This window comes from Lathamus discolor, chromosome 1 (assembly GCF_037157495.1).
Source record: "Lathamus discolor isolate bLatDis1 chromosome 1, bLatDis1.hap1, whole genome shotgun sequence".
Taxonomy (NCBI): domain Eukaryota; kingdom Metazoa; phylum Chordata; class Aves; order Psittaciformes; family Psittacidae; genus Lathamus; species Lathamus discolor.
This window is the reverse complement of record NC_088884.1, coordinates 101,647,460-101,668,328: the sequence shown is the minus strand read 5'-3', so window position 1 is coordinate 101,668,328 and position 20,869 is coordinate 101,647,460. Positions and strand designations below refer to the sequence as shown.

General features: G+C 41.0%; 1 protein-coding gene across 11 annotated transcripts in view; it reads left to right on the top strand.

Annotated features, from left to right (window-relative positions):
- Positions 1-20,869, top strand: part of NR3C2 (nuclear receptor subfamily 3 group C member 2) — a 210,086-nt gene that overhangs the window by 166,071 nt on the left and 23,146 nt on the right. For all 11 annotated transcript variants that reach the window (XR_010614563.1, XM_065688358.1, XM_065688332.1 and 8 more), the window contains 2 exons: positions 6,998-7,336; positions 7,752-7,896. Coding sequence is in view for 10 of the 11 variants with exons in the window: in XM_065688358.1 (XP_065544430.1) it covers positions 6,998-7,336; positions 7,752-7,896 (484 nt within the window). In the remaining variant the exon portion in view is untranslated. The remainder of the gene's footprint in view (positions 1-6,997; positions 7,337-7,751; positions 7,897-20,869) is intronic.

Below are 20,869 nucleotides of genomic sequence, written 5' to 3'. Positions count from 1 at the left end.
TGATCTTGTTCTCCAGTTAAAGCTTGCTTCTGCTGGTGGAGGATAAGAGATCAGGAAATTTTCATTGCTTTATTAATTAAACTGTACTGATTCCTCAGGCTCCCAGCAAGTGATACCGTTTTCTGTCACTGTCTCCTGTGGGTCACAGCCATCAGAAACAGGTTTTAAAATTTATTTTTAAACTGTGTGAAGGCAGGACCCTTATTGTCTTCCTCACTAGCTGCAGTCTTCTTTTTGTATATTTAGACAAACTGCTTGGTCTCTTCAGCATATCCCAAATGTCACTGCAAAAATCACCTACTGCTTTGCAAGAACAAAGTCCTTTGGTGGTGTGTCTTAGATGATAAAGTAATCTTGTGCTGTCCTTTTAAGTCCTGGTACAACTTGTCCCTTGCTTCAGTAGTCACTTTTCATTTGCTTTCTCCCCTTGGTCTGTCCAGTCAAAGCAGTGACTCATCCACCTTTCTGTGTCTTCTGGATTTATATCTGGCCCTTCCTCTTACGCACAGGACAACACTTGGGTCGCATTTAGGGGGTCTTCATCTACCTCAGTTCTACCTGAAAAGCAGTTGTTAGCTTCCCAAAGTGGGTAATTGGTTTATGGAAGCTTTAGGTTCCTGTCTTGGTTGTTCCCTTCTTTGTTTCCTGAAGAATAAAGGGTGCATGCCTGAATGTTCTTTGTAGAGCGAATGGGATGATGCTGTAAGATCTCGTTCGCATAACTGCTTTTCACTTTATTCCATGCATTTGCGTGCATATGTGTGTGCATGTATGTATATCAGAAATGTCGGTATTATTATCTAGAAATTTCTTAGCAAAATCTCATACTCATTGTGCTAGACACTTAAGTGAAAAAATGTCTGTACCAAGATAGCTCAAAATTTTCATATATGTCAAGATACAACAGATTTGGGGGAAGGGAAACACTATTTGTGGTAGCAGTAAAATAGCTAATGAGAACAGATGTCAGCTCACTGAAGAAAGTGAGGCGAAGGCACCAGTCAAACATGATGAAAAGCTTCAGGGGAGGAAAAAGTGGCATTTTGATGGAGCATTTATCTATACAAAAGTGGAAGCAAGTGACAAAATGTGTATACTTGTTGAGGGCTCGAAGGGGAGTCTATCCAAAGGCTGGGATGACTGCCTCAGGGGGAGAATTGACGGCTTGATCCTTTGGCGATTCTGGTGTGGCAAGGTGTTGTAGGTTGCTTTTGGAGAGAGGCAGGCAGCAAAAGAGGGGTGTGTGGGAAAGCCAAATTATACCTTATTTGAAGTGCATATCATGATTCCCACCCCCCACATCCCCCCCCCCCCCCCCCCGCCTTTGTCTTTCACGTGTATTTACTCAAATTGCTGCTTTTTCTTCTTCTTTACCTCTGTGTTTAAATCTCCCTCGCTCTTGTTGTTCTGTTCTGTGTCCATTTTGGTTTCCCCTTCCTTCCACTGATGTTTTCTGCTTTACACAAAGGTAGCATATGTCCTTATAATGTACTTGTGGTATCACTTACTGATTCAGCTATGTCCTGCAACATGGGTAGAATAAAGATCTCTCAGGTCAGGATTAGTTTGGTCCTAGTTGTGGCAAAGCATTACATATGTGATGAATAAAACTCTTAGTTGTCTGTGTCACATCTTTAGATATATAAATAATAACTGGTTTTTGATAGGCAGCGAAGTAATAAACTTTGAATATTCTAGAAAAAAACAACCCTGATTCCAGAGGATTTTCACTGCAAGTGATGTAATCTGCTCTACATAGAACTACAGATAATTTTCTAAACTTCAGATTTCACTTTAGAGCGCTGTATGTCAACATGACTTTGCAGAGCATTTTAGATTGTTCATTTGCTGAATTTGAACACTGATACAACTCTGCAAACATGATATTACTCTGTTACAAAATTGCTGAGTTAAATCATAGTATTTATGGGTTCTTAGCTACTGTTGATAACATTTTATTCTTTGGCATTTTGGGATCCCATTTTTTTAACAGTAATGTTGATGAAAACTATTCATTTTGATCCTATGGAAAACAGTTATCAGATGTGTGGCCCCGTGGAGTCCTTAACTTAATTTGTGTATATTCCCTGGGGACAGAAGGATTATAGATTAGTTCCCCCTAGGCCCAATTTGTATAGCATGTGTAAATTTACCATGGTATTTTAAAAGAAAAAGAGTATAATAACTTACCTGTCCTGTAACTACCCTAAAACCTCAGACGTAACCTTAAAAAATCAGGAATGACATAGATTTGTAGGTGCTGTTCACATTAATTTGCATTCAGTAAACAATTTACAATAGGGTCACATCCCGTTAATGGCCTTTTATTCGACCTAGAGTAGCGTTCACTGTTGCAGATGACCAGAAGCCTATTCAGTGTTTTACAGATGGCACTGAAACTTCTGATCCTGAAAGCACAGACCTCTCTGTTTCGGTCTTGTGACAGGAGTCCTTACAGATGAAGGATCAATACTAAGCAACCAGCTTTCAAATCTGAATTCACCCCAGTTTCCTGGCAATAGCTGTTCACAAATGGTTGTCTCTTTTTTTGCCAGATCATAAGCCTGTAGTAAACGGGATACTGTATTGCCCTACGGTCTTAATAGCGCCCAAGACTGTTAAATTGGTTTTAATATGGCATCCCAGCCTTCCGTAGTGCCTCTGCATCCATAGTGTTGCCCTTTTCTAGGCAGGTGGGACTGGCATTGGAGGTGGTAACAAGCAAGCTGGTATTTGCGGGTGGCTCTTGTCAAGGTCTTCCAAGCACATGGAACAGTGTGGGGGTTTGCAGAATTTGCAGACTTTTCTTTGAGCATGTTGGACGTGGGCCTGCTCATATTAAATCCAGGTGAAACTCTGCCTGTTGCTTCCAGAGGAACAGGGACTGCTATCTGTGGTCAGACTTGCAGCTTTTTTATTCCTATGAATACTGTAATTCATTGTTAGAGCTACAGAGGAGGTCTGGTGGACATGCTTTTTTAAAATCCAGCTTCATGTGACTTTTCAGATGCTTATACTTATTTTTCATTATTTCTGTTGTAGTGTACAAGACCTTCTAAAATACCTAGCAAAAGCAATGTCAGATATTTGAAGTCCTAACCTTAAGTATATCTGCAGTGTGTCTTTCACTACTGTTTTTCTTCAACTTCTACTCTGTCTCAGGTGATTTAAAAATCCAAGGATTATAATATAATATCCTGAGTGCAGTAACACTGAACTGGAGGGCAAGAAGTCCTGCAATTAGAGATACGCCGCTGGCTGTGCAGCCATTGGATGAAAGGCTTGACCTAACCCCAAATAGGCTTCAAGTTTTAACTTTGCCACATGAAATGTCCCCATGTATGCTCCGTCCCTGGTCTGTGTGATGAGCTTGTGATTTCCTAAATGTTTTCACACGGCAGTCCTTATGAGCTGTTTCAGAGGTTGCTGTGTTGATTTTATAGTTGGTATTGGAGTTAGAGAGCAAATGTGAAAAACAGCTTCAAAAGACCGCCTCAGAGAAAGTACTGCTCAGAGTTTGTATTTAATCTGTAGTTGTTGGTTTCTGTGGGAGTCACCAAACCAGTTGAGCTACAGCACTGGCATGAAGCCAAATGAAAAATACAGTTTTCTTCACTGTAAACATGACTGTCAAGCAGTAATGTTTTTCTCAGCTTCATTTTAAAGGCATTATAATGGAAGAAAATTAAACTAAAACACATTTTTATGCCAGTATTATACATGGAAGAATGTTACTTCTTTTTTCTTTTAATGAAAAACTCTTAGAGAATAGAACATCCAAAATTATGTCTTAATAAATATATAATCAGTTATCTGTGTTGCTGGATACTTGATGGAGTTGGCGAACCAATACATTTCTTATTCTGATGTATTTATGGCGAGAATGCTTTTTTTTTTTTTTTTTGCCTCTGCAAACATGGAAGATATGTAAAGTTACTTATTTTTAGTCCTGTTTTGATAACAGAAAAAAATAGTGCCTGATAAAACTTAGTGAATAATAACAGCAAACACTAATCTCTGTCCACTCCTTCAGGCTTATTTTTAAACTCTCAGTGGCCAGTAGCTCTCTTAACTCATCATCAGGTATTCTGCTGAACTTGGCTATCCTTGCTTTGCTTTTGGGATTTATTCTGTTGGCAAATGTGTAAGTTCAGCTTTGCCTTTATAAGATAAGAGCAAACTATATTTAATGCTTACAGTGACTGCGTGAGGATGTCATCATGTAGGTGCAACTGCACCAAATGGGGAACAACAGCATTTTCACTTACTTTTCAGGATTAAATTTATCAAGAGTTGTCTGCTTTGCCTGTAACTCCCCCCATTTTATTTTGCAAAGTGAGGAAAAAGCTTGTTTAACAAGATGTCTGATCAGCTGCTACTTTGTAAAATGGCTTTTTGGGTACTAGGAACAGAAGTTTCATCCTGAAGAATGGATGTCAGCATCCATGTAACTTGATGCATGGAGGATGAAAAATCCTTCAGTTGTGTTTCATTGTTTGAATGAGCTTTTTTGAAGAGTTTCGTAATGGAAAAGTAAGAAATAGGACTGGAAGGGATTTTTATAAGGTTCTTCTCATCTGCCCTGTCTCTTAAGACAGAACCAGATGCAATGAAACCTTTCCTGACAGATACATCTCTTACTTCTTTCTTATAACAGCAATTCTTGTGTTTCCCTATATAATCTGTGCTAATGCTTCATGTAATTAGGAAGTTTTTTTAACTACATGTGGATCGTTGAACAGCAGAATTTTTAACTAAATTTTATTAGGATTGGCACATTTTTATTTGCATATCTAATCCTTTTATCAGAAAACCTCAACCTGCCTCACTTGGTCTGGATATTTGCAGGAATAGAGAAATTAAGAAATTGTTGAAAGCAGAGATACATGCTGTAGGTGAATTAATGAAATGGTGTCCAGATCTCTAAAGGAAAAATGGTGAAAGTTACACAAAGATCTCTGGACTTCTCTGTGAATCTCCTGAGTGACGCTGATGCTGAAATCAGCCAGGAAGGTCCTTATTTCATTGTGTGATGGCAACAACACCAAACCAATGTTCTGATTTTGCACTTACTGCCCAGTGCTGTATATGATGCAGTAGTAATGGGTTCTGTTTAGGTTTTGAAGATGGTAGTCAAGGAGACTCCATACGCAAGATCTTCAGGATCTTGTTTATGAGTAGTAACATCACTGTTTTCTATAACAATGTCCCATGTTTACCTTAACAAATAAGCTGTTCTTTTGGATCTTGGGATGAGCCAGCTCCTCTGAGTTCAAGGTACTGTCCCAGCAAGGAAATGTTGAAAACAACAGGCTATTGTTGCACTTGGGCGTGCATTGTCCTGGGCTCTGGGCGTCTGTATCCTGCCTTGCAGGATTGGGAGCTCAGTCACAGCCTCTGGCTCCGGTCAGGCAGCCCCAGTTTCAAGGAAGCAGTAGAACACTAATGGCTGCTGTCGCCAGCAGTGGTCACAGGGCGACAGCAGCTCCACTGTTGGCTGAAGAAGGTTTTCTTAAACCATGGGATTTAAGGAGTCTGTAGAGGTGTAATGAGGTAGTTCTGTGCATCTTCGTGAGGAGTTTTCTGCAGTGTAAGAAGGAAGAAGCACATAAAGCAAGCTTTGAAAACTTCCCAGGTGGCAGTGGCACTTCCACAGCAGTAGAAGTGAACATTTCGATAATGGAGAAGAGAGGAGGGATGAGATGGAGGTTGGCCAGGAAGGATCCTGAAATTGCAGAAAAGGTGCTATATTTAGGGAAAGATAGGAGGGGGAATTGATGGCAGGGGAAAAAAAAAAAAAAAACCTCAAGGAAGTAGACTTGGGACATGGCATGGACTAAGGAGGGTGTTTTCATTAGTGTTTGAAGTAGGAGTGTGACAGACTTGTATTTACTGATGCCAGTAAAAGGGGTGTTGCAATAATCAAGGGACAAGAAGATAAAAATCCAGGCAAGGGTTTTAGCTGTGTATAGCTAGGTAGGAATGACTATGAGAGAAGTTACTCTAAAAGAACTTCAAGCATTTACATCTAGTTCATTATCTGCTGATTTATTGATTATTTAATGAAAGGAGGGTGATGGGCTTTTGGCTCGGATCTTTTTGTGTGGTTTGGGTTTTTTTAACTTAATTGTCTTGCTTTTTATTTCCCATTCTTTCCTCTTGCTACAAGATCATTTTGCTGGGGTGGAAGCAGGGCTTTCTGCCTGCTTACATACCTGTGTTTCGCGTTAAAAAGATGGGAAACAGCCCACAGAGAATGGCTGGCGTCTCTGCAAAGGGAGGAAGCACGCTAGCATTACTGTCTTCTAGTAGAGAAAAGTAGGAAGGGTAGCACTAACGAAAAAAAGGAAAACAAAAGGGAAAGGAAATCATTAGAGAAATGTTGATAGCCATGAGGAAGGTGTTACACAAGGCTCAGTGTTTTTTCTTTAACTGGGTAAATATTTCTAGTGTTATTTCAGAACTGTTCAAGAAAAGGGGATAAAGCTCTTATGGAAGTATCAAAGCAGCAAAAGCAAAGCGATTCAGCTGGCTTAAGCTGTTCAAAATGGATTAACTGCATTTCAAGTTGAGATGCTGCCATGGTGGGCAGTAGGACTCAAAAGCTTAGGAGGGCCCCAGGTCTCCTAATTTTAGGCATTGCCGGGGAGATTTCTTTTGATGACCACATGCAATGGAGAATATGAATTTACTCTTGAAGGTGAAAAGTTATTCTGACCACGGTGACTAGGCTGTTCTCTGTGTGTCTGTATGAAGACAGATACTGACATTTTGTCACTTACAGAAACATCCAGTAAAGCAATGAAAATGAGCTTACATGTGTCTTTTGGTCCTTTTTTTTGAGTATAACGATGCTGCAGGCAGGGAGGTGCTTCTTAAGGTCCTGTACCCATTTCCCTGGGAACTTTGAGATGATGCTGCTGCTTCCATTTTCTATAAGCCAGGGTTACACCAGCTTTCTGTACTGACTTGGCTCTTGTGCTGTTCATTTCCCCAGCTCGGAAGTCCAAAAAGTTGGGGAAATTGAAAGGGATCCATGAGGAGCAGCCACAGCAGCGGCAGCAGCCACCACCCCAGAGCCCCGAGGAAGGGACAACATACATCGCGCCTGTGACTGAGCCCTCTGTAAACACAGCACTTGTCCCCCACATGTCTGCTATCTCACCAGCACTTACTCCCTCTCCTGTTAAGATCCTTGAAAGCATTGAGCCGGAGATCGTGTATGCAGGATACGACAGTTCAAAGCCAGACACAGCAGAGTACCTGCTTTCCACCTTAAACCGCCTGGCCGGCAAGCAGATGATTCAGGTGGTGAAGTGGGCAAAGATACTTCCAGGTAACACCACAAGGCATTTGGTGAAACTTCTCTTCACTGTTTCTTTTAGCTTAATGAACTGTTTGCTTGAGAAATTACATCTTTAATCTGTGGGCTGTGTGTGCTTACAGGAGTGTGCGAGATGAACACGTAAGAGAAGATTGTTCGGGGTTTTTTTTATTTATGTCACTTTTCGCTTCATATGCCTGTGATCAGTATTTTACAAACTTTCATTTTGAATAATAGCCAAGAAAACATGTTTTGTCATTGGATTGAAAAATTATGGCTGTGTTTCTTTCAGAAGTATACTTTGTGTGGGAGTGTTGCTCTTGTTCGTCAATACTGGAAAAATAATCAGTAATGTACTCAGTGCTGGTTGGGCCAACCCTTGCAGAGTGCAGCATAGTTTACGAGTGTTTTCTGGTTTGATTCCTAGGATTTAGAAATTTGCCTCTCGAGGACCAAATTACTTTAATTCAGTATTCATGGATGTGTCTGTCATCATTTGCCTTGAGTTGGAGATCGTACAAACATACAAACAGCCAGTTCCTCTATTTCGCTCCAGACCTGATCTTCGATGAGTAAGTATTCCTTAATGGTCCTTTTCAGTGCAAGCTGGAAGGATTACTCTGTCTTTATTTGGTTTTCAGGCATAGCTGCTGTCTAAGAAAATTTCAGCTAATTCGGGCTTAAAGTAGCTTAATTTTTTGACTCAGTTTTCAATTGGCAAAGCTTTGATATTGCCATCCACTTCTCCTTATATATGTGGATGTGACTTCAAATTAGGACCATTCTGATTGCTTAAAATATGACTGATACGTGACCAGGATTTGTAGGGAAAAAAAACCAACATTTTTTGGTATCTACTGGAGCTTGGAAAAATATCTAACTTCTAGGAAATGTGAACGTTTAAATTACCAGTTTTATTCAGAGCAGTCTTATAATGGTGCTTTTGTTAACAATATGCAGCTGTTCAATGTGTTTTCTTGACAATCTTAATTACCCGTCTTTGTAATCATGAAAGAAGCCAAAATGTTTTTTCAGTAATGAAATATAACTTCTTTTATGATGCATTCAGAAAAGAAAGAAGGCTCAACCAAGGAACCATTCCTTCTGAGTATGTGTTCCTCCATATTTTAAGTTTGGATTTTAGTGCTTTGCTTTTGATGAGTATAATTTAATTTCTGTTCTGTTCCCCTCGTGTTTATTCCAAGACAGTAAAGTCAAAACTTAAGACACTACGCAGGCAGTCAAACTGGGGTCATGTCCTACGCTTATCCCAGAAGCTTTTTGTTTGTTTGTTTGTTTTCTAGAGGTACAGATGAGCCATGATCATCGGTATATGGGTGCTCTTGAAATAAGCCACAAAAATAATAAAAAAAGAATGAACAAAAAATAACTTACTGCGCAGTCTCTTGAAGCAGTCTGAAATGTTTTTCTTGACGAAGATGTTTTGTCACCATTCATTTTAATAGTCTTTCTTAGATTTAGGAATTCCTAAATAATTAATGTATATGAGATAGATCCCAAAGCAAAGAGCAATATCAAAGGAGGATCTTTTGGTTTGGTGCTTTTTTGTTTCTTTTCAAGAGGAGATTCACTGCATGTGGTTGAAAACGTAGTGTCAGCCATTTTCCTTGTTGAAAGCACTTCCACTGTGACATGGACATTAGAGAATCATAACAGCAAAAGTATCTGTAGCTAAAGCTAAGTGAAAATGTGAACTTCAAAGAGTTCCGTTCTCCTGGGGAAATGTAGACTAAAAGTTCAAACACAGAAGCAGCTTTCCTTCATCTGAAGATAGTCAGTCAGGGGTCAAAATTTATTGGACAGGGAAATCAATCCCACTTGCAAATAAAAGTGTATGTGCATTGCTAGCGGTTGTGGTACTGCAGCTAGAAGCAAATTCCAGAAGTCGAGATCAATTGTGAGGTTTTTGCTGCAGGCCTTGAAGGTGGGTGCCTGCAGAATTATACTGAGCTTGAGGTTGGGATCAAGTCAGGAAAAGGAGTGCGAAATAAAAACATCTAAAACCAGATACGTATGTAAGATAGTGGCCTGCTCCTGTACTTAGTTATACATTGAGAATGTACTCATTGCTGAGCTACCAAAGATAGCAGAAGCCTGTTCCAAGATTCTCACATTGGCAGGCAGGGTGGTAGTTGCGAGACTTCACTTGAAGTCCAGGTTTTAGGCTCCCCAGCACAGGAAAGTTGTTGAGAAACTTCAGAGGCCCATGGAGATTGGCCAAGGTAATCAGGGTCTGGCTGGGACAGAGAGGGAGCTGGGCTCAAGCAGCCAAGAGAAGACTGTGCTGAGTGCAGTGCAGGTTTAATTGTAGCTTTGAGCTTCCTGATGAGTTGTGGAAAAAAATAGAGTCAGACTCTTCATGAAGGTGTCAGTGGAAGGATGAGAGGCTGCAGTCATGTGTATGGGACAAAAAACTTCCTCCTGGGCAACAGAAGAAATTTCATAATGAGATGGAGAAATAGCAAAGCAGGTATCTGGAAAGACCCTAGAATCTCTGTTGTTGAAGATGTCTGAGCCTTGACTGGGCAGCCTGCAGAACTGTTTGGGTTTGAAAGGACCTTAAAGCTCATCCAATTCCAATCCCCTGCCATGGGCAGGGACAGCTTCCACTAGACCAGGTTGCTTGAAGCTCCATCCAGCCTGGCCTTGAGCACTGCCAGGGATGGGGCAGCCACAGCTTCTCTGGGCAGCCTGTGCCAGTGCCTCACCACCCTCACAGGGAAGAACTTCTTCCTTATACCCAACTGAATCTCCCCATATATCTAAGTAAGTGTACTGTTGGTCTTTTTGGATCATGTGTATACTCCACTGCTTTAAGTGGGCTTAAGTAAATGCAGAGATGAGATCTGAGAGATTAGAAAATGGCCACTCAGCCTGCTACTGAAGTGCCTAAAATCAGCTTGAAAAGAATAGATGGAATGGGCCAGCGTATTTTGTGTTGTGTTTGTATAAGTTACAATATGTGGGTGTTTTTAATCAATTTCTTTTGTAGCATAGTAGTTGTAATCAAAACTAATATTCTGCATATACAGCTTTAGTTTTAATCCACAGTAAATCCTTAAAAGACTGTCATATATGTGACACCACATAATTCCTATTGCAGGTAAACACTCTTAAGGATGACTGTTGCGTATGTAATTACATTCAAAGGGTGTTGCAATGATGTTCTTAAGGCTGCAAGCTCAAATCCGAGAAATTGCAAAATCCCTAAATTAAGGTTGTCTGTGAAATCATAGTTTGAGCCCTTTGGGTACGTGCTTTGAAGACTGTATCCATAATCAAACTTAAAAGTTATGTTATCCCGTAATATTTTTCCCATGTGACTCCTTTGGTCAGGTTGGTTGAGTTGTAGCGATGGTACAGGACTATGCAATAAGAGACAATTGGATTTTTGCTTCATTTTTTGCTAGTGAGGAAGCCTTCCCTTGAATGGATCTGAGGATTTGGGAGAACAGAGAGATATTAATGGGGAAGATTTCCTTAAGACATGGCAAAAGACTATCCCTCCTGAGTCATCACCTAAGCTCAGAGACATTTCAGGTTGCTACAGTAAAGTAACAGAAATCCCATAGAAAAAAAATGGCTATGGCTGTTGTTTATTTAACTCGAGGGAGGGAAACAATTTCTCTTCAGACTTAACCAAACACTTCAGCTGAAATTTTCTGATCTAATTCAACCTGAGGCAGGCGCACGCATGGACAATTTAAGTCCAGAGCATTAAATTGGTGAAATTATACACAATTGAAAGCAGGAAACTTGAGTGGTGCTGCTTGGAGTAGGTGCAAAAACAAAGTGAGGGATGTAGCAAAACACCATGTCTTTTAACGCTAGCTTATTTTCAGGGATTCTGTCTTAAGCTATACAAAGTTAACTGTTTGCTGCAGGGAACAGCCTAAAACGTGATTTTCAAGACATGGTCCTGGAAGATAGAGAAGTTAGTTTGAGCTTTCCCTGGTCTCTCCCTTACTAGATGAATTACTCATTGAACCAGTAGCTAAAATGACTCTCTGGCTCTGTCCTTTTGAAGGAAAAGTACCCAACATTTTGGGGCAGCATGACAGTTTTGGTCATAGAAAAAAAATTCTGATCATCCAGGTCTTTCAATACTAGGAGTTTATGTGTTTATAGTGCAGAAGTCAGGTGCCCAAATCCCAGAGGAAAGCAAGGGCTGCTCCTCCTTGCTCATGTTTCTGTGACAGGCTCAGCCAGTTCCTGTCCTGCTGGCTAGTGGTGGCAACTTCCCGGGTATCTGCTTCCACCCATACATTAAGTCAGGGCATCGGCTGGCAACCTTTCAGAGGCTCAGGGAGGGATAAAAAGCATTTATGAGTGCAGCACTGCCAACAGAAACCCAGCAGGAGCCAAGACATAGTGTGACAGGGATCCTTGCTTCCCCTGACATGGGAAACCAGCAGGAGCGGTGGGACATGGGCTGCGTTTGGGGTCACAGCTTGTGCTCACAGCACAAATCCCCCTCCCAGATGGAAGCCAGAAACTGCATCCCTCATGGTAAACTGCCTTGCTTATCCATCCCTTCCCCTAAGGAAGAGAAATGGTGTTTTTTCGACTCCCTGTAGGGCAGAAACTCAGCTGATGGCATTGCTGACCACTGTTAAAAATCAGGCATCCTCTTAGGCACTCATTGGCTTCTGCTGGCATAAAGAAAACAGTGCTAGCCCTACACTGGAGGTTCCCTGCAGGTCTTGATTTTCCCTTTGATTGTAGGTTTTACATGGTCTTTTCGTAGACTTCTAAATCCTTGGGGACTTCTGAAGAAGAGACTCAAATTCCAAAATTGCTTACTATTTTTAGGCAATTTACCCAAATTATCTTATTTAACATTCCAGCCTTATATAGCTGTAAAATAGCGATGATGTGGAATTACTGAAAGAGTTCAGTAATGCTCAGACACCATGTTGAGAAACTTTGGTGCACTGAAGTCCAGCATCAATATTTCAACAGTATTTTGCAAATGCACCAAATGACTAATGTGCTGTGTTTTCTTGTTCCTTTGATTTCTCTTGGTTTGTCATCTGCAGCCTAAAGAATAAATCACAGGTGCGTAAGTGTTCAGGTTCTGAGTTTCCTGGCTGTTGTACTTTCTTCTAACTGTCATAGGATTTTTACAGAGATTGTCAATGCTACTCAAGGAGTTGAGGGTTTGCCTGGTAAAAACAACAGGAGGCATCACGCGAGGTACCCGAAATTACTAAAGTGAACATGAAAAACTGAGTCTGAAAACTGGGACAGTTTTCACAAGCGTTTGGATCAGTTGTGTCTTTTTTCCATCTCTAAGATCATTGTATGACATCATATGCAGCTCAGTTCTTACAGTAAAAACATTTCAGTAGAGGCCATATTTTATTGAATATTACGTGCAAAATACGAAGTGCAGAATATACCAGTTGGTGCCTTTGACTGATAAGACAAAGCTTCAGGTTGTGGATTTTGAATTACGAAGGGGCTGTCCTCTCATTATTGCCATTTCTAGTTTGTAGTGCAACATAGATGGCATTTTCGTTATGAAATTCAATCATCTACTCCAGATAGTTTTAAATAACCCAATAATACTATGTACGTAATGTAGTGTAACAAACTAACAAAGGTTACTAAAAATTAATATTAATCTTTCCTTTAAAGTGCAAGATTTAACTTTCAGTAAAATAAAAATGTGCTATTGCAAGGATCTTCCATGATACGCCTTTGGTAACTGCCCCAAGTGTGAAGTTTTATAATGTAGAAGGCGGCAGTTGTTGGTGTTAGCAGTAGAGGAAGACCAGAGAATACATATTTCAAATTACAAACTTGATGTAGAGCAAATGAGATAGAGGTGGAAAAACAGCTTCAGTACATGGGAATTTCTGTGAAGTTTCTGTGCAAGTGGTGTCATAGGATAAGAATAGGCAAAAGATTTTGTAACAGTGAGGAAAGTCATAAAATTAAGAATAATGAGGTGGCTCAGATGAGTAGCTAAGATTTTATTTAAAATCCGCATTTATTAATTATGTGTATTTTATTAGTAAATAGCATGTTCATTGTCTTTTCATTATATTCCTAATATACTCTCCTAATACATTGTGGAAGCTGGGACCATTAGGATTTGGTGTTGCATAAGGCAGTGCAAGGATGCAGCTGCCTCTCTGTGCCCTTTTGGTGCAGAAGCCTGTAAGTCTTCCTGGTATTCTGATTTCTATGGTAACAGCAGGAAGATAAATGTAATAAAATAAGCTGAATATTTAAGAATAGCAGGTTTGGGGTTTTTTTAACCTTACATACCTCAGGGTTGGGGGTGACAGTTACTTAGAACCTCTGTGAGTGGTGATAAAGCCAATAAGTAACTTCTTTTATTGTTTAAAAGATTACTTTTCCCCCCTTTATATTTTGCGGGATGATGGCTGTTAACCCTTTTGGGTTTTTTTGCAATCTGTTAATCCTGCTGTGTCTAAATTTAGGTACATTTTGTAATCTCTTTCATCTGGCAGTCTCCAAATCCCTCATTTTTAATTAATATTGCAGCAGTGATTGTTGGTAAGAGTTGTCAGTGTTCATTCTTTGCTGATAAATTGTGTCTGTGATCACTGATCTCATTAAAAGGTCAGCAAGCACTCCCTGGTATTCCTCCCTGCATGATTTTTGCTTGTATATATTACTTTGAAAAGGAGCACTGCATCATACAATCTAAACTGTCAATGCAGTGAGAAGTGGGTATCATTATCAATAAATCTTTCCTTTACTTTGTTACTATTATTTACTTTTTGATAAAGTGCAGCTAAGTTTCCATTCAGAGAAGTATATGGAAGGATTCTGTTACATACCCAGCCCAAAAGAGTACAGACACAGAAGGGAATTTTGATGAACTACTGTCATATCTGTACCTAATAGATGTAATATGCTCCAGTTAGATTTTTCTGACTCTTAACTTGCTTTTTCTTTGTAAACAGGTCAGTGGTTGGGCAAAGCAATAGATTCAACTTCTTCACCTAAATTTCTAAGGGCTCTGCCTGTTGATGCCTCTATCTCTAGTGTCTCAGTTGCTTTTGTTAAAATTGTGAAACTGAAAGGAAAGCAGGAGATAAAGTAGTTTTAAGGAGATCCATAAGAATGTGAACACTGTCAGAAGGAAGTTCTATCTAGCCTAGTTTCTTATCCTTTAAACTGGTCAGCTAAAAAGAAGGCATAAAATCAGGACAAGGGTAAAAATGATACTTCTTCATTTGCCTGTTCTAGCAGTCGGTGATTTAGTGATTCAGTGATTCTGAACGGGAGGTTGCATTCAGACAGTTGTGCTTAATAACCCCTCTGTATCTTTCTTCTGTGAATTTGCCTAATACCTTTTTGAATACATTTATAATCTTGACATATAAAATGTTCCATGGCAGTCGCTTCTGCAGTTTAATTGTGCGTATTTGTTTGTTGGAGATGTTTCTAAAGCAGGTAGCTGATAATTCGATGGAATGCCACTTCATTCTTGTGTTTGTAGTAATAGTGGATATATTCCTTTTCATTCTCTGTATGCCATTTATCACTTAGAGATCTGTCAAGTCCCATCATTTCTTCTAGGAGCTGAAGAATTGGCTAGTCAGTTTATTCTCCCATTGTATATCTGTTGTTTGCTTGCTACCCCTGGCCATTCTTATCTCCTTCCTCCATGATTTTGCTAGCCCATTGTATTAGTTTGGGGAGGAGACCAGACTGACATGCTGTTTTCAAAATGCAGTGGATTTATGCAGTAGCTCACAAGTCTTCTCTCACCCTTTGCTTTTGTTGACCATTAGTAAACACTGAGCAAGCATTTTCAAAAGACAGAAGCCCCCAAAACCTCTTCCAGTTACACTTAGGTCTCTTTATTGGGTGATGTTTGTTCACTTAGAGCCCCAGTTATTTTGTATGTATGGTGAAAGATTATCTTACCATCTGCATGGATTGCAATTACTGATTCTCACCTTCCATTCTGTCAGCCAGCCACACAATTTTGCAAGCTTTTTTCAGCAGTTTTTCCCAGACAGTTCTTGATTTCGTCATCTGGAGTTATCAGAAAGCTCTGTCACTTCCATGGATCTGATTTTTTTCAGATGATGTATGAGTACAGTTTTCAGCCCAGGCCCTAGAGCAGAGTTCTGCTAGACTTCCCTAGTAACCTCTCCATTACTTGAGAGGGATGTCCATTTATTATTACCCTTGGTCTCCTGTTTTTAAGCTACTAATAATCCATGAAGAGCCCTCCTCCTTATCCCTAAGCTCTCTTTAAGAGCTTTCAGGAGATCTTTTTAATAGTTTTAACATCCAACTTTGCCATGATTGCATGCCTGCCTATCTCCTGATGCAAAGTGCAGTGTGCAGGAGGTCCTGGACCAGTAATTACGCATGCTGGCACACCAACAGATGGGATTAGAGCCTATACCCAAGTTGCATGCCCCAGTTTCCTTTGTGTGGAAACCAGGGCAGAGGAGAGGAGGAGGAGAGGGTTGGTGTTTGCTTAGGTCTCACCCCATATGGCCGTGGGATGCAGCTAGACCTGGCATGTAAAAAGCATTTCTGTCATACAGATGTTGCCTCTATCAACCAGAGCTCAAGTGCTGTTGTCAGAGATCTGTTACAGATTCATGAGACTTAAAATCATAGAATGGTTTGGGTTGGAAGTGACCTTAAAGATCATCTAGTTTCAACACCCACATGACCTCTCTTAGCGAAAGAGACTTTCTTCCCTTAACAGCATATTTATTTATCTGTTAATGCTTCTCTTTCAATCATTTTGCTAGATGCAGGAGGGAGACTTACTAGACTCTGGTCCCTTGAGTGCTCCCTCCCCAGTGCCAGACCCATTTAAAGAAATCAGTCACGTTTGTCACCTTCCATGCCTTTTATAAGGGCAATTTAAGCAATAAGCTGCACATCACAGTTAGTAGTTCAGCAATTCTGTATTTAAGTTACTTTATAGCTCATGGATGGATGCCATCTGGTCTTAGTGATTTATTACTATTCATTTTACTGTATTTTTTTTTTCTTTCTTTCTGAACCCTCTTCTACTCATACTTTCATCTGAAACTAGTTCTCACACTCACTCACTGAAAAGGGAGACTGGTGCAGAGCCTTCCTGGACTCCTTTGCAGAGAACAGTGATGCAGAGATTTTATATAACTTTTCTTCTATGGCCTGATCTTTCTCAAACGCTTCTTTTTCATCTGGATCATCTGTTGGCCCAGTGGATGTTCTGGCAGGTTTCCAGCTTGTGATGTGTTTGACTTGGTTTTTTATGATGTTAGCATGAAGACTTGCCCAGTGATTTTTACATTGAACTTGGCATAATTATGCTCTCTTAGTATTGTCTCGGCATGACTTTGGGACATCCACAAGCCTTTTGGGAGGGTGTCTTTTCACTTCTCTCGAGGTCTTTTTCAGGAAGGGGTAGGTTAGAGAAGAGGTTTGTTCCTTTCAAGTGTCTGTCTGAATAGTGGTACTGCTTTAATCTTCATGCACGTCAGTGAGCTGTTTGGTGGCATCTCCAAATGCCTTAGTGCTTCCTTTTGCTGCTTCCCCTATAAAGTTAAATATGAATAAGAGAAAAATTAGGAAGTAGTTTCTCTAAAGTGATATGAGAGGAGGCATGCCTCAGCTGGCTTCCAGAAAATGCCAGGTTTTGCATGACAGCATGAGCAAAGTCTTGATTTCTGAGGCATCATTGGCACGAGAGAAGAATTGCTGCCGCATGTAGAATATAGCAGTAATTTTGCTGATGAGCCACTGCAAGTGACAATGAGCCCTGGCATAATGGATGTATGAAACGATACCTAATGGGCACCTTTTCTGGCTGGTGATACCTTTCTCTGACGAACTTTAAAAGGGTAGTTATTGTCATGTGTACGTTATCATCAGTTATTATTGAATATAGTGTTGAAAAAGCATTTTGGTAAAGGCGTAATTATGTATTTTCTCATTTAAACTGTGATTTGTCTCCTTTGAAATGCAAATGCAAACCAAAAGAGAGTATTTGGTATCAGCATTCTGCTAACTGCATAATTAACTGTTAATTCCAGCAGATACTTGGGATTTTTTGCTATCGATGTGCTTGGGATTTTAGGGTTACATAACTGGTTGATTATTAAGTTGCATTTTAGCACAAGTTCTCTGTTACTGATTGGGAGCTGAAACTCTCCTTTGGCAATCATTATCCACGAGCTGTTGCCAGTTCCTTTGTTGATAGGCATATAACTGGAGGACGCTTAGCTGAAACTTTAAAGCAGCTCTGAATTTCTTAGTGCCAGTTGCCTAGGATTAAATTCTCTGGAATCACCAAGAGGACTTTCTTGTGAGAAAACTGGTTTTGAGAATTGACTACAATTGCCATGTTTGTATGCCTGCGTGGCTAAAAGCCCACAGAATACCAGATATGTCTTTGGATATGTTTTAATGCAAAATGACCTTCCTTTTCCAATTATCAGTCATCAGCACTAGTGGTCTTCAGTCTAATCCCTGTTTTGTGCTAGGCTGGGCACCAGCTTCTGCCAAGGTCATAGCTGTAGTGCCAGTATTCCCAGCTGTGCATCATCTGCAGCATCCCAGTCACCTGGAGAGAAGCTTGTGGGGTTAAATATTTTACTCTGGTAATGGTGGGTTTACCCGCTCTGGTGGCAGGGCTGGTAGGGGGAGATGGTTACTGATGTACTTCTCCTTTAGCAGCTTACAGAGCAGGAAATCCTTTGCATACAGCGCTTCCTTGCAGGGAGCAGCTTTCTCCTGTTGCATGTCAGACTTCTTGCAGGAACAGCAGCAGGGCGCATCTCCAGGACCCTTGAGCCAATTTTGCTGATGCAGGAGGATCTCACTGTGATACCTCCTTATTTTCAAAGTAGGAAGCAGTACCAAGGCCTTGCTGCTGTGGCAGATTAACAGGGCACATGGTTTATTTTGATTCCCAGCTTCTGGGTAGAAGAAATGCTGACTGTCGGTAGTGGCTCAAGTCAGGTAGGGCAGGGCAGAGGGATCTGGGGGCAACAGAAGGAGCTGAAGGGTACCTTTGGTGACAGGTCTTGCAGCTTTAAGACATGACTGCTGCCACCTGCTTGTCTCTGTATGAAGGAGCATGTATGTGGGCAATAGCTGCATCAGGCAGTTCTGCAGTGTCAGCCAGAATGGCCTGGGAACGTAGGAGTATGCTGAAAACGCAGACTGTGCTTGGGACTGAGGCAACAGCACTTTGGGTTTGGGTTGGGTTGGGTTTTTTTCTCTAGACCTGGCACTAGGACAGTGTTTTCCAGCAGCATGACAGAGAAGGCAGCCAGGGGCTGTGATATTGTAACCTGGCTGAGATCCACCATAGCTTGTATAGGGAATAGGGTGGTTATCTGAGGCAGTGCTAGCTCTAGGTAGTTTCCTGGATAAACCACCTAATTCCCAGCCTGTGTTTACCCATGGCGGTGTAACCAACGGCAGGGTAACAGTTGCTTTCCCTAAGCAGTAAGGGATGGAGAATTCATGTGTTGCCTTACCAGCAGGAGGAAGAGGAGGTTGGTGGTGCTGAAGATGAGGTATTTATTTCTGCTGGCTTACTGACAACTTAAAGGAAAAATGGGTATGACCCAAATTTCTCTCAATAGAAATTGATGACAAAAGTGCCATTAATTTCAACAAGATTGACTGCCCATGTTTGCCCCTGTTGCAAGGTAACAGGTATCTTTTTTCCTTCCTGGAAGGAGATGGCTCTAAAGCCTTTAGAGTTGAAGGCTATGTGTTGAAGTGAGCATGTTTGTGTCTCTCTCTGCTGTGTCTTGCAGAGTAAGCAGAGATTAGAAAGTGCTGAATAAGAAATAAGTGCTGAATGAAAGGTCATAATTGAATTTTTCCTGAATTCTGCATGTATTTTGGCTTGGATTTTGATCAGTGCAATAACTTAATGATGTTTCTCCAGTACTGCTGACTTTGGTTGAGTCTATAATGTCTGCAAGATGGGAAACAGGTGCCTGGGTACAGTCCATTGAACAGAGTGATGCACAGTGTTTCCCAGTGCCACCACACACAAAGCAGTGCAGTGATTGCCCCTTTGCATGGAAGAATAGGTTCGGTTTTGTGCTAGGCAGTGTTGTTCTGTTCCCACCATTCTTTATGGTGGAGCTGTTGAAGTAGGTTGCTCCCACAAGAAACAGTGAATTGTTGTTACAAAAGTATGTTTGCTTCTTTCTTTCCCCAAGAATCTCAAAACATTTTCCAGACAAGCGAGCCCCTCTTAGGCGGGTAACATAATTCAGGCTTGAGGCTTTATTGATGAGATGGTTTGAGCAGCTGAACAAGGGACTCTGTGATTCCATGTCCCCGGTCCTTCCCCTCCTCTTCATCCACAGCTTGCCTGCTGTGCCCTAAAAGTGGCTGGTGATTTTTCAGTCTTCTCTCTGCCAAGTTCAGACTGATCCCTTCTGGCATTGTGGAAAACATACCTTGCTGTTTGAGGCTTCCAAACAGGTTTTGACCTTCAGGCCTTTGGCAGTTTTCTTGTTGGTTTGTGTTGGCTGGTTTGTTTGTTTTGGGTTTGTTACAGTGTAATGTGCTTTCTGAAGTTCCCTGAAATCATGTTAAATGATGGGCAGGCTTCGAATGTGTATGGGTTTTAGTCTAGCAAAGGGAAAGGCTTTTCATTATGAAATTGGAAGCAGTTCTTATGAGGAGAAAAATGTAGAGGAAACGCAGAATATCTTTGACAGCAGACTTTTGCTATGGGTGTTGCTTGGTCTTTTCCAAAGCCTCTTCTGACCTGCAGAGGCCAAGGGACTAAGTCAGCTACACATTTCTTCCTCTGAGGTGCTGTGAAAGGGGATGCCCTTGCCCAGTTTTTCTTGGGATTAGCAAGCCACATGTACTGATGAAACATCAAAACGCCCTTCACGGCTTGCCCTTTGTTCACTTCCCTGTCTAATTTAGGAATGCACCTTGTGCTGTGTCTTTGAATAGCATCCATGAGAAAGTAAACAGAACATGGTATCAGGTTTAGTTTGGGGCTGAGTTTCCCCTGGAGTGAATATTTCTTCTTTCATGGGTTCCTCATCTTGGTTGCAGTCAGCTGAGTTGCAGTTTCCATTCTCAACAAGGAGGTTTGCAATACTAGAGTTTATGATGACTTCATAAATTATAAGTTACTTATTCATAACAAATTGTTTCTGTGCAGCGTGCCTGTAGTTTCACAATTTCAGATGTGGCCGTTTGGTTTTTGTGCAAGTGACATAATTGTGTTAATGAGACATGTGACTGGTTTGGTATTTAGGATGCCGTGTCTTAAACAGCTTCTTTAAACCAAGCCAGTGTGACTTCTCAAATCCTACATCTGTTGTAGCTGGGTGACTTACCCCTTGGTGACCTGGGACATCAGTCCTGTTTGAGCTGGGTGCTCAAGCCATTTGTCTTGTTGCTTGCACCTGTGTAAAAGGATGGCTACTTCCACGGAGCTGGAGAAGAGGAGGAGCTGGGTTAGTTTGCCACTTTCTCATCCACATGTTCAGCTCTCCATGAGTAGGTCTTGAGGATGAAATAGGCTAAGGT